Source organism: Excalfactoria chinensis, chromosome 2 (genome assembly GCF_039878825.1).
Source record: "Excalfactoria chinensis isolate bCotChi1 chromosome 2, bCotChi1.hap2, whole genome shotgun sequence".
NCBI classification, from domain to species: domain Eukaryota; kingdom Metazoa; phylum Chordata; class Aves; order Galliformes; family Phasianidae; genus Excalfactoria; species Excalfactoria chinensis.
In genome coordinates, this window is record NC_092826.1 from 60,526,443 (window position 1) to 60,538,129 (window position 11,687).

The window sequence follows — 11,687 nt, forward strand, 5'->3', positions numbered from 1 at the left end:
GACAAGTATATTTAAAAATTGTGTTACTTATAATAAACTCTGTTCTGGCATAATTTTCTTGTTGAATTCACTGAAGTCTAATTCCGGGCATTGCTAGGCACATAGAATCACCAAAGTTGGAAAAGACCATTAAGATCATCTAGTCCAGCTGTACATTTACCACCAATATTCCCCCACTAAACCATGTCCATTAATACAACATCTAAACATTTCTTGAACATCTTCAGGGATGATGACTCAACCACCTCCCTGGGAAGACCATTCCAGCATCTGACCACACTTTCAGAGGAGAAACTTTTCCTGATATCAACCTGAACCTTCCCCGGTTCAATTTGAAGCTATTCCCTCTAGCCCTATCACTAGAGATGTGGGATAAGAGGCCAACCCTCACCTCACCACAACCTCCTTTCAGGTGGTTGTAGAGAGCTATAAGCTATAGACATTTCACTGCAGTGTTTGCCTACTGCGATTCCCTTTCCACAAGGTAGTAACACCCACCATCAAATAAGTGAAGCTGTCATTCAAGTAGAAAGTGAAAGGAGTATCAGTTGAACAAAACTGATTTTTGTATTACTACTGCTTGTTACAAATGGATGCAATGGATACAACAAGCAAAAAAAAAACACTCTTTTCCAAGATACTTGTGAAGGCTTGAAGGACCAAGAAACTTGGCAAATGAGCCAGTTTTTATTCTTCTGGCAATCAGTGGGGATTGAGAAAAATGAGATGTACCAGGAGATGGATGGATGTGTCCACAGTGCTATCCAAGACCAAAGAGCAGATATAATGGATTCAGGACTTAAATCAGACTAGTTGGACTTCCGATTCTCTAATTTTAGTATCAACCCAAATAAGTAAATGTAAAATTGTCAGATATGCAAGTAAAGCCTAACAACAGTGGCCATGTCTTTCACGAATATTTGAACAGAACTTCCATGTGAAACTCTGAAAAGCACCTTTGAAGCTCATACAACCCCAGTTTTTGCAATGATTTAAGTATAACAATGTATCTTGCTGAATATTCTGTTACTTTTGGAAGTTCTAAGACAAGTTGTCATATTTAGAGAATTTCTTTCACAGAATGAAGATGGCATTATTGACATTCGAGAATTTGTCATTGCTCTGTCAGTTGTCTGTAAACCATCCAAAACTCTGGAAACGATCCAACTGGCATTTCAGGTAAGTGGCATTTTCTTCTTATATGTAGTTTACTTAAATTTTGTTTTTAGAAATGATTATTACTTCCATTAAATTTTTAACAGGATTGTTTTTCCAAATGCCTTTTAAATACTTTATTTGAAATGTAATTAGCATTAACTGAAAGGAAGATAAGGAGAATATATTCCGAGGGAGTGAGCTGCTGTAAAAAAAAAACCAAAAACAAAATGTGTAAAACTGCTGCAACTTTAAAATGATGGCATTGTTATGTTGAGCTAATAAAGTCTTTCTATATACTGAGTCTGCATCCAAAGACTTTTGTATAAATTACCCTAAACTGATGGCTAATGAGTTATGTTGATGTTTCTATGAGTTATGTAAGATGTTTCAATCAAATCTTCTTCGCCAAACTAAGAAAAAAAGTCAAAACTTGCTGTTTTACGTGTTAACAGAGAGAGCTCCCACCCCCCCCCATTTAGCTTCTTGTGAAGATTCATTTTTTCCTCTTAATCTTTGCAGTGTTTCTTTCTCAGTCCTTCAGTTCTTCATGTCCTGAAGTATTTACCTAGATTTTAGACTTCCCAGAAGTCCTCCTGATCTTGTTCTAGCCTCAGTGGTTTGTTTTAGCATCAACACTGATGGTTAATGCAAGCTTTTTGTGAAATCAAAAGAAGCAGTGCTTAATGTTTGCCCTCCCAGTGGGTTTGTCTGACATTAGAATTTCTTTTTAACTTATTTCTTTAATATTACTATTTGAAGCTTTGCTGCATTTTAGATTACCTTGAACTTATGGGGACTTGTATTTTCAGTTCTACCAAAACAGGAAAATGTTAACACTTGATCCTGTCATCACTGGTGAATGCATGGACTTCAAAACTTACACAGCAGCCTTATTTTCTGAGTGTAGCTATTCTCAGGTTTTTCAGCAAATTTCTCTATACTACTCTGTGTTTTGCTAAAGAAATGAGGCTCCTATGAATGCTTAGCATCTATCTATCACCCTTTTGCCAGTGTTGAACAAATATGACTAAGGATGAAGTTGCAACAATATTATTAACATTAATCAGGGTATTCTATAGTTTTATTTCTGTGTAAGTGAGAAATAGTTTATTCTTAGGCCATCTATGAATATCTTCTGATTCCACAGGCTTTCTTGGAGACTGGAATCTTAATTCAATGAACTGATGCTTATTCATAGTTGCGTATCTGCAAAACATGTTAGTGTTAAACTGTCTTTATCTCTAAACTATCACTGAAATTCCAGTGTTCAGGCATGTAAACATATATTTTTCCTGGATATAATAAACTTTACTTTGTAAATGTTCATGGGTGAACTACAGAGTTCATAGGAGGCAGTACTCAGCTTTGGAATGACTTATCTTCTTTCTTGTTTTACAGCTATACCAGTCAGAAAATGGTACTATAACAGAAGAAGATTTAGCTCATATCCTGAAGACTGCCATGGGTGTGTCACAGATTGACGTTACACATCTTTTTAGAGCTGTAGATGAAGAAGAAAAAGGGAAGATTACATATGGTAAGCGTGTGAAGTGGATCTGAACTGTCACAACATTAAAATTGCTCGAATTTGTGTTGATATACAAACCTGCAACGTTTTAATTTGAATTGGTCATTTTAGTGGTCTCAGTTTTATAATCCTAAAAGCACTCCAGTCAGAGTAAACTTAGATTAAAAAAATAATAATAAAAAAATAAAGAAAATTGAGTTTCACTTTTTTTTTTCCACCTCTAAGTTTTATGTTTACATTTTCAAAGGGTTTTTTTTCCTTCTACATTGTCATGTAATGCTTTTACTAGCTCTGTTAGCATCTCTGTGACTTCAATGCATGTGAATATGTAGGTTTAAGAACTTAGCTCTGTCCTGTTGCGTTGTCTTTTAAATGTTCTTTGTTATTTCTGTCCTCCCAGTATATGGGGAACAAAATATTTTCTGCTCCAATCATTTTTCAGCCTGTTTGAAAGAAAGTCATGCATGTGGAGGAAGTGAGGGGGTATTGAACAGGCTGCTGAATATATAATCTGTAATTCAGGTGATATGGAGGCGAGAAAGTTGCATTTTTTTTCTTCTCCAATTGAGAGATTTAGGTGAATCGATTATGCTGAGTCTCCAAAGTACTTGTATATTACTTCAGTTTCTTCATCTCTTACACAGTAAAGTTCTAAATTTCATTGCATCATTCAAGTATAAGTTGTCGATAGCAGGTTGTAGCACATATCTCAAATAGAAGTGCTTTTTGATATGGCCCTGTTGTAATGGTTTTCCATCAAGATAATTCATGTGCTTTTGATTTGTAAAAATGTTAATTAACATCAATATTAGTCAATCAGTTTCTACACTAGTATTTCCCATGTTTGACATACAAGATGTATGCAACACTTCAACTACAGCACTATTTATTTAGACTCACTGAGATTACTATTATTGCTTTATCTCCCCTTTTCTCTCTTATCTCTTGCCTCCATGATTCCCATTGTACTACTCCTTTTCTCTCGGTAATTCTTATCCATCATCTCTCCAGCATTTTCACATACATCCTATGCTATTGCCCTTTTGCTTCCTGTCACTCCCTGTTGTCTCCCAGCTCATTCAAATGGTGACTCAACTTTTTTTCCCACCACTATCACCAAAAATAACAGCAGAGAATCTAAGCATTTTATCTCAGCAGAACTCTAATTTTGGTACATCTAATTATTTGAGGAAAAGCTAAATTTGAAACAAGTGTACTTAAAACAGTTAGTGTGAGTTATCAAGGAATTCTTATTTGATGTCATTCTTTGACAGTACTCAGTTGCTCTTAAATCTGCAGTGCCCCTGACAGATCACAGTATGTTTACATCACCAGAAAATCTGAGCCACGACAGTGACCATTGGAGCATTTAGTGAGAGTCACAGCTATTATTATTTTCTTGCATTCAAGAGTAATCCATTGTGAGGCTACACAGGGTACGATGGCGTGTATATCACTCAACATTTTGCTTGGGTCTTTTTCTGAGAAAAATCCTGAGAAACACTGCAGTGAGTTTCTAACTTATCTGGAAGCTTATCAGTAAAAATAAGTGTCCATTTGTGGTAAAGAATTGGAAGATGAAAGTAAACATTTGGTATCGTATTTTTGTCTTGTAAGTTCTTTTCCATAAATATTTGATGTCTTGCCTTGCATAAGAATGCTCATCTTTACATGTGATCTGTTGCACATGAATAGTGAAGAAGGAGAGGGAGAGAACTTGTAAACAATACTCCTTCTGAAGGCATTGTCCAGACAATTTACAAGAAAGAAAATGCTTGCATCCTCTGCAGGAGTGCAAGGTGTTGGTGAAAGGAGTGTGGAAATAGAGGAGTTTTGTGAATGTGCAACTTGCATCAGGAATGTGAAGTAGTGGGGTGGTATCATAAAGGCAGGAGAAAAACCTTTCATTTGAAGTTCCTGTCATGCACTGTGAACTTAACGTGAGAATATAGATTGTTTACTCCACTCAGGCTTCATTTTTGTCCCTCTTCATCTCTTTCCTTATAGTTGTTGTGGAAAGTATTTTATTTTATTTTTTTCAGGGTTTTTCTGCATCAATTTTCTGAAAAGGTGCAGTAGCTTTTACAAAGACTTACCTAGAATGATAAATACAGTAAATATGCTAATCTTTCCCTGCAAAAAGTGTTATGTTTAGTACCGTTGGTTAAGTTTTCATTTTTGTCTTACTTTAGCTGGACTAACTGTCTGGATGACCTTTTCCTTCCAGAAGTCTATTTTTCTATTGTCGTTTCATGATGCACACGTGTTTGGAACATGTTCCAAAATACCTATATACATGTGTGTATGTATAGTTGGACTCAGCAAATCATAGAATGACCAAGATCAGAAGACATCTCCAAGATCATCAAGTCCAGCAACCCACCTATCTTCAGTTTTTCTCCGCTAAACCACATTTCTCTGTACAATGTCTAAATGTTTCTTGAACACCTCCAGGAATGGTGACTCAACCACCTCCCTGGGCAGCCTGTTCCAGCACCTGACCACTCTTTTGGAGAAGAAATTTTTCCTAATGTCCAACCTGAATCTTCCCTGATACAACTTGAGGCCTTTCTCTCTAGTCCTATTGCTAGTTGTGAGGGAGAAGAGACTGACCCTCACCTCACCACAACTTCCTTTCAGGCTGTTGTAGAGAGTGATAAGGTCTCCCCTGAGCCTCCTGCAGACAAAAGTGCTTAAATGCTTTGAATCTGACAAATTGGTTTGCTCTCAAGTGTTTCTGGTACTGCTACTGTTATGTATTTTAAATACAAAAATTGTTCTAGATTTCCTTCTTGGAAAAGATCAGTTGTGTCAGGTTTTTAGCATTGGAAAAAGAAAAGTTGCATTGAAATTACTGTCAAAAGAAAAATCTCTGCTGTAAGCATTTTTAGACACTTAAGATCCCACCCCCAGCCCCCCATGACTTTGATATCATTAATGTGCTACATCAGCCTGTGTGGTACATAGAGGTTTTCCAACACGGATTTAGTGTTGGCTTTGATGTTCTGAATATCATCAGCTTTTGCTGAATTCACAAAATCCAAAGTATTTTATATCCATACAAGTTGTCTTCTACTTGAAGAAAGGTGAAGTTATGTTTATTGAATTCTCCTTGCACATCCCTTTGCAACAGTATTGAGCAACAACTTCGGTGCCCCTATGGACCAAGCAACATTCACTTGTCCTTTGCTATACTGAAAAAACATGCTGTCTCAGACAGAAGGGTGGTGGAGAGAGAGAAAGCTCTGACAAATTCTTTCTTTCACAGCAGTCCTGTAGCACCAGGGGAAACTGGGCTTCGCTCCTCCTAAAGGTTATTTCAATTGTCATCTGCTCTGCACTGGAAGCAGCTCACGGTGTTGTGAGGTCACGAGCTCTTCCAGTAATAACAGTGAGTTTGAGTGGGCTGTCTGCCACATGCTGTAGGTGACAGGGTGACTTAGTGACAGTGTTCACATCCGGCTTCCTCCAGTGTCAGTTTACATTATAAAATAGCTTTTTGCAACTTGGCTCCTCTATGGTATCCTTTGTTTAATTGATGTCTGAACAAACAATCTTAAAAACAGACTGACAAGGCTTCAATGCAGGACTTCTAATACAATAAATTCTTGGCAGTAAGGAATCAGCTCAACTTCCAGAGGGAGTGAATCTTGCTCTTTCTATTGTTTTACAAACATACAAAACCTGAAATTATGGAATTCGAGATGTTTTAATTGAGAACTGGATAAATCATCTTCTCACGATATCATTCTCTAAAATATTAAAAGCTTTGGAATGCTAAGATCTTGGATGTGGGAGGCAGCAATTATAGCTGCATTTAGGTTGAAGAGAATTAAATAGACAAAGTATTTTAAAGGGCATGCTTGCAAGAGACTTTCCAGCTTTCAAGAAATGACTGCTCATGCTGTTCTTTGTTCCTCAGCTGGAGGGCTTCCTCCCTTTCCCCACTGAATAGTGAGATGCTATGTCAGGGCATGTCCTCATACATTTTAATGCAGATATGAGCCTGTTTTTCCCTTCACCATACAAACTAAGTTCAGCTTTGAAATGTTTTTAAGATAACCCTTTGTGGCATCTTAGTTCTGGGGATGTGGTAGACTGCTCAAACAAGCCGTGGATTTTCTCCACGGTCATCTGCTATTTTCTCCAAGTCATCATGTGATTTTATCCTATAAGTACTCAAACTCAGTGTCCTTCTGTTTCAGAGAACTGATTCTGTGTAATATTTTTTTTCTAGATGACTTCTACAGATTTGCTGAATTGCAGCCACACTTTGCAGAAGACTATCTCTATCCTGATCAGATGGTAGCTGAGAGTGGATTGGAAACTTCCTCTCTTTCTGCTCCAAATGGTATCTGTACTGACTTCAGCCCAGAAAATGCTGAAGTTAAAAACAAGCCCCTGCAGAAGAAATGGAACTAACACTACAACTGTTATCTTCCTCTCCTGGTGAGAGGATTATCTTTTCTTGGAATTTTCATAAGTCACTCCAATTATATAGCAAATACCAATTTTGTGTGTGGAAGTTCTTCTACCTTAATACCGTTCTTTGATTCATATGCGCTATATTCAACAATATGTTCCAGGTTACTGGGGGAGGTATTTTTATTTTTATTTTTTTTTCCAAAAGGACTTTGAGAGGCAAAAAATGTGAATGTGCTTCATTATTAATGTTCATATTTAAAAGGAAGCAGCACTCTTATTTATATTCCACTGGCTAGTTTCATGTACAAAGTGTCGCACAAATTGTGCATGTATAAAGAAACTGTAGTTACTATGGTGTAAAGTGCACTTTGGTGATTAGTGTTTTCCCTAGTTATGGGGATGTTTATTTGGGGCCAAATTTTGCTGTTCATATTTGCAAAGTCAGTCTAGTTTTCAGTGAGATTATGCCATTGAGCAAGGCAAGCACTTTTTGGCCCTTTATCTTTTAGTTCCAGTGAACAGTTCTGAAACAGTCATGGAAAAACTCAATGAGGATTACTTCTGTGTTTCGTTTTGTTTTGTTTTGTTTTTTTCTTATTGTTGGATGACTAAATTGCTTCTCTTTCAGTCTATTCCATGGTAGAATGAAAAGGAAAGGCTCCTTGTCCTCTGCCCCAGCACTTTTCTACTGTAATCTTCTTCCAGATGCAATTAAACATGATTTTTTTTTCCCCCAAACTGACATGCTACATGCAAAGAGCTGACAAAACTGTGCTTTTCTCTTATAATCAACTTATATCCACACAATATTTATATGGCAGATGTTTACACAATCATATTTATCAGGAATCAGTGTTTCTTTTGTGGCAAGTCTGTACATCCAGATGGCTTATCATGAAAGATACTAGAAAAACTTAATTATATGAACACAAATTTGGAAAGGTTGCAGCTACTCCAGAAGCTAGTAACAAGGTGTGGAACAAGAGATGCCAGTTAAATCTCTATAGCAACATTAGATATACTTTGTGTAATACATACGAAGCCTAAAATGTAGAATTAGAAGTTTAGAATTGGTGGAAGGAAAAAAACAAACAATATTTAGTACTAATGTTTCTTATATTTCCTTTTGTAAATCCAGATGCCTTAACTGTCAATGGAGGACTCAGAGAAATTAAAATTAGTGTAAAACCACATAGCTCCACTGATGAGGAAATGAGCCAAAGGCCTCAAAGAGTAGGAAAGAGAACTGTGTCATAAAAGATCTGTGATGGCAGCTCTCCTTCCAAATAAAAACTACATCTATTTTCAGATCATTTATGTGACTAATTCTGCAGGCTGCACTAAAATATGAGGATTTCATAACTGGAAAACTGTCACTGAGACTTGATTACCACATGTTAATGCAAAACTAGATTTGAAGGGTGGAATTTCAGCAGAAGGATGTCTGTTCATACCAAATGCTTTTATTATTATTATTTTTAAATAGGAGTGTTTTTTTTTTTTTTTTTTTTTTTTTTTTTTTTTTTTTTTTAAAGCCCATTTTAGGGTGTTGGAATGTGTCCTTAGAAATCCTTAACTGTCTATGGGAAGTCTCCAAACTGAAACTGGCATTAATAGAATACTCATAGGAAAACAAACTGTAAGAAATGATGCTTTTCTGGGGGGTATGCAGAGGTATATCTTCATTTTGAGATAGTAATTAATTTTTTTATTTATTTACCTAGATAATGCATGCCAGGCTGGCAGGGGTGCCACAGGTTGGCAGGGAAGATTTAAACTGAAACTGATCATGAGAAGTTGTAGGCACAACTTGAAATTAAGATACAAGGAACTACACTTAAATGGGACTTGTGAGGTACACAGAGGGAGCTGGGGATAACTGTATAAAAGTCCTTGAGACAGGTATTGAGCATTACCAACTGAATACAGTTTAACTGATTGCTGCAGAAAAATGTTTGTCTTAGTGAGATGCACAAACACTTGCAGCCTGTGAGAAGGGTGGTGGTCTTTGTGTTACCAAGAACTGGTAAGACCCTACATCTGTCTGTTTTAGGGCACTTGAGGAAGATGCGGAGTGGCTGGATGGAGACTTAAGGAAAGAAAATTTTCAATGAATCTTTCAATATCTTTATTTAATCCAGGGAGGGAGGGAGACTGAAGCCAATCTTCAAATGTGGAAAAAGCTGCAAAAAGGAAGATGAGAATAATCTTTACTCTGTCTCCATGGTAGAAATGGGGGGGGGTATTCATGTCAAAGACAGGATAAACGTTACAGTACTTCTAGTTAAGATGTGGAGTGGGTCTTCTGGGTGGGATGAGGAGCCTTCCTTCACTAGAGGTTTTGAAAACAGAACAGAAAGCAAAGACACTGTTGATTTTTTTGTTGTTGATTATAACCCCATGGTTGTAGGGATAGATCTCCTGAGGACTATTTTGTGTGATTATCTATTTCGTATTTTGGTCAGTATTTAAGGTGAGGTAGATGAGCTGTAGAGACTGAGCGTATCACATCCCCTCTGCAAGACTTTCAACGTTGCTTGGCTCAAGCTGCCTGTCTCTAAGACAGTTATCTTCTGCTTTGATATGTGAGCTTGGGAACTGGAGAATTTCAAAGTGCAGGGGATGAGACAGGATTCCCTGACATGCTTTTCTGAAAAGAAGAGAAGCTCAGTATCCCATGGACAACCTTAGAGAAGTTCCAGGAAAAATAATAAAATAGTTCTATATCTGTGGAAAAAAACCAGAGCAAGCTGGCTGAAGCTATCTAAATATGAGCACGTCTACTTTCTATGTATGGTATATGGGGTTCTAAAAAGGCAAAGAGTTAATTTTGTCTCTCCTCTCTGATGAGAGAGACATCTCCCAGTTGTGGTGAACGTAATAAGTGCATATGAGCACAGCTGAGCTGTTACAGTGTTTGAGTTTAAAGGGTGCTGCAGCCTGTGATAGATGGCCCTTCAATACAACACTGTATGGTGAAGACGCATTGACAGCTGCATGCATCATTGAGCTCTATGCAGAGCTGCTGTTGAAAAAAGCTGGTGAGCAGCATCTTGCTTGGTGAGCGAGCAGCCAGCTTCTATAATGAATTGCATTTGTTCCTGCTTTTGTGAGATTGATCTAAGTAGAGAAATAAGATGAATGAGACATGAAGTCCTGGTCAGTCTGTTAAACTTTAGATAATATCATTAAAAACTGAGCATTCAGGGGATTTCAGCATCTAGATTATTCAAGATTATGATATTAGACTGCCTTGTAGTGACAGAAAATCCACATTAGCGTAGGGGATAAACTCAGACTTTGCGGGTTGAGACCTGCTGCGCATTGTATTACTGCAACACAGTTCACTACAATTTGTCCATCAAACTCACCAATTACATGTTTTAGTAGTTCCACACAAAAGGTACCCAACCGTGGAGCGGGTGGGTTGTGACACTCTCAGTAGCTCGTGTTGAACTTCAAGGGTAAAAGTGAAAGCTTCCTTTCCCGTTCACCAGACGATAACAAGTAAGCGCTTTCAACTGAAGTGTTACAGATTTTTACAAACATTAAACAGCAGCATCTTTTACAACAATTTGATTAGAGATCCTTCACAAAAAATAATGCAGAGGTGTGTGAAGACATGGCACTTGTCTGATGTGCGTTTTGCTGCTTTTGTGAAATATTGCCATCCCTCGCTAGCAGAGCTTTTGCATCAAACTGAATTTCTATGTACTGTATAAGAGGTGCTCGATCAAGGCTTTGTTATTCTGATGTGGTTGAGCAAGTATACTACCTGCTTTAAGTGTACTTAACACAGAAAAACAATGGAATCCAAGATATCTAAAAAGTGTTTTGGTTTTTGTTGCTTCATTTGTTGTTTCAATTATAATTTAAAAAGGAAAAAAAACAAAGCAAAAACTGCAACGTAGCTGGAATCCTCTTAAAAAGTAACCAGACCCCTGTGTGTTAGCTAATCCTGATTTGAAGGTCATGAAGCTTACTTGAAAAGGAGATGTGTGCATTAAGGAAGTGATGCAATCTCTTTAGAGGGAAAGCCACAGGAAGTAAATAGTTGTTTTGCACATAGCTGTTTATTTATATTTAAAAGCAACCTGCAAAGACCTGTTAGCTAGTTTAAAGCATCGAGATGCTTGGAAAATGTTTTTATTCATAATATGTAGTAAAGCTTTTCTGGAAAAGGGATTGTTGCACTTTAACGCTTACATAATTCAATACATTTTTTTTTCTGAAGGTATCTTTATTGAATTTCTGCATTCCTTTATCAGGCTGTGCTTTATCAAGTAAACAGAATTTCCTGTATAATTTTATCATGTGGTAAGTACAGCTTTTCATGTTAACAGTTCTGCTCACTGAGCAGAAAGGACTTAAAGAATAAAAACTGCAGACCTGAGTAGCATCTGCTGTACATCTTATGATCTTAGAAACTGTGTAAGTGGAGTTTTGCATATATTTGGGTCTTGAACTAGCAAGGAAATGTATTTTGGATTTAAAAACAAACAAAAAACCTCTGATCAAGTCAGACTGATTTTCCTTTACATTCAACTACTGCATTCTGCTTGATCTAATTAAGCCC

General features: G+C 37.1%; 1 protein-coding gene across 1 annotated transcript in view; it reads left to right on the forward strand.

The window, feature by feature from the left end:
* Positions 1-10,985, forward strand: part of LPCAT1 (lysophosphatidylcholine acyltransferase 1) — a 54,666-nt gene extending 43,681 nt beyond the window's left edge. Inside the window, exons 12-14 of the mRNA XM_072330677.1 lie at positions 1,081-1,179; positions 2,557-2,695; positions 6,924-10,985. Of these exons, the coding sequence (XP_072186778.1) occupies positions 1,081-1,179; positions 2,557-2,695; positions 6,924-7,108 (423 nt within the window). The 3' untranslated portion in view covers positions 7,109-10,985. The remainder of the gene's footprint in view (positions 1-1,080; positions 1,180-2,556; positions 2,696-6,923) is intronic.
* Positions 10,986-11,687: the final 702 nt, after the last annotated feature.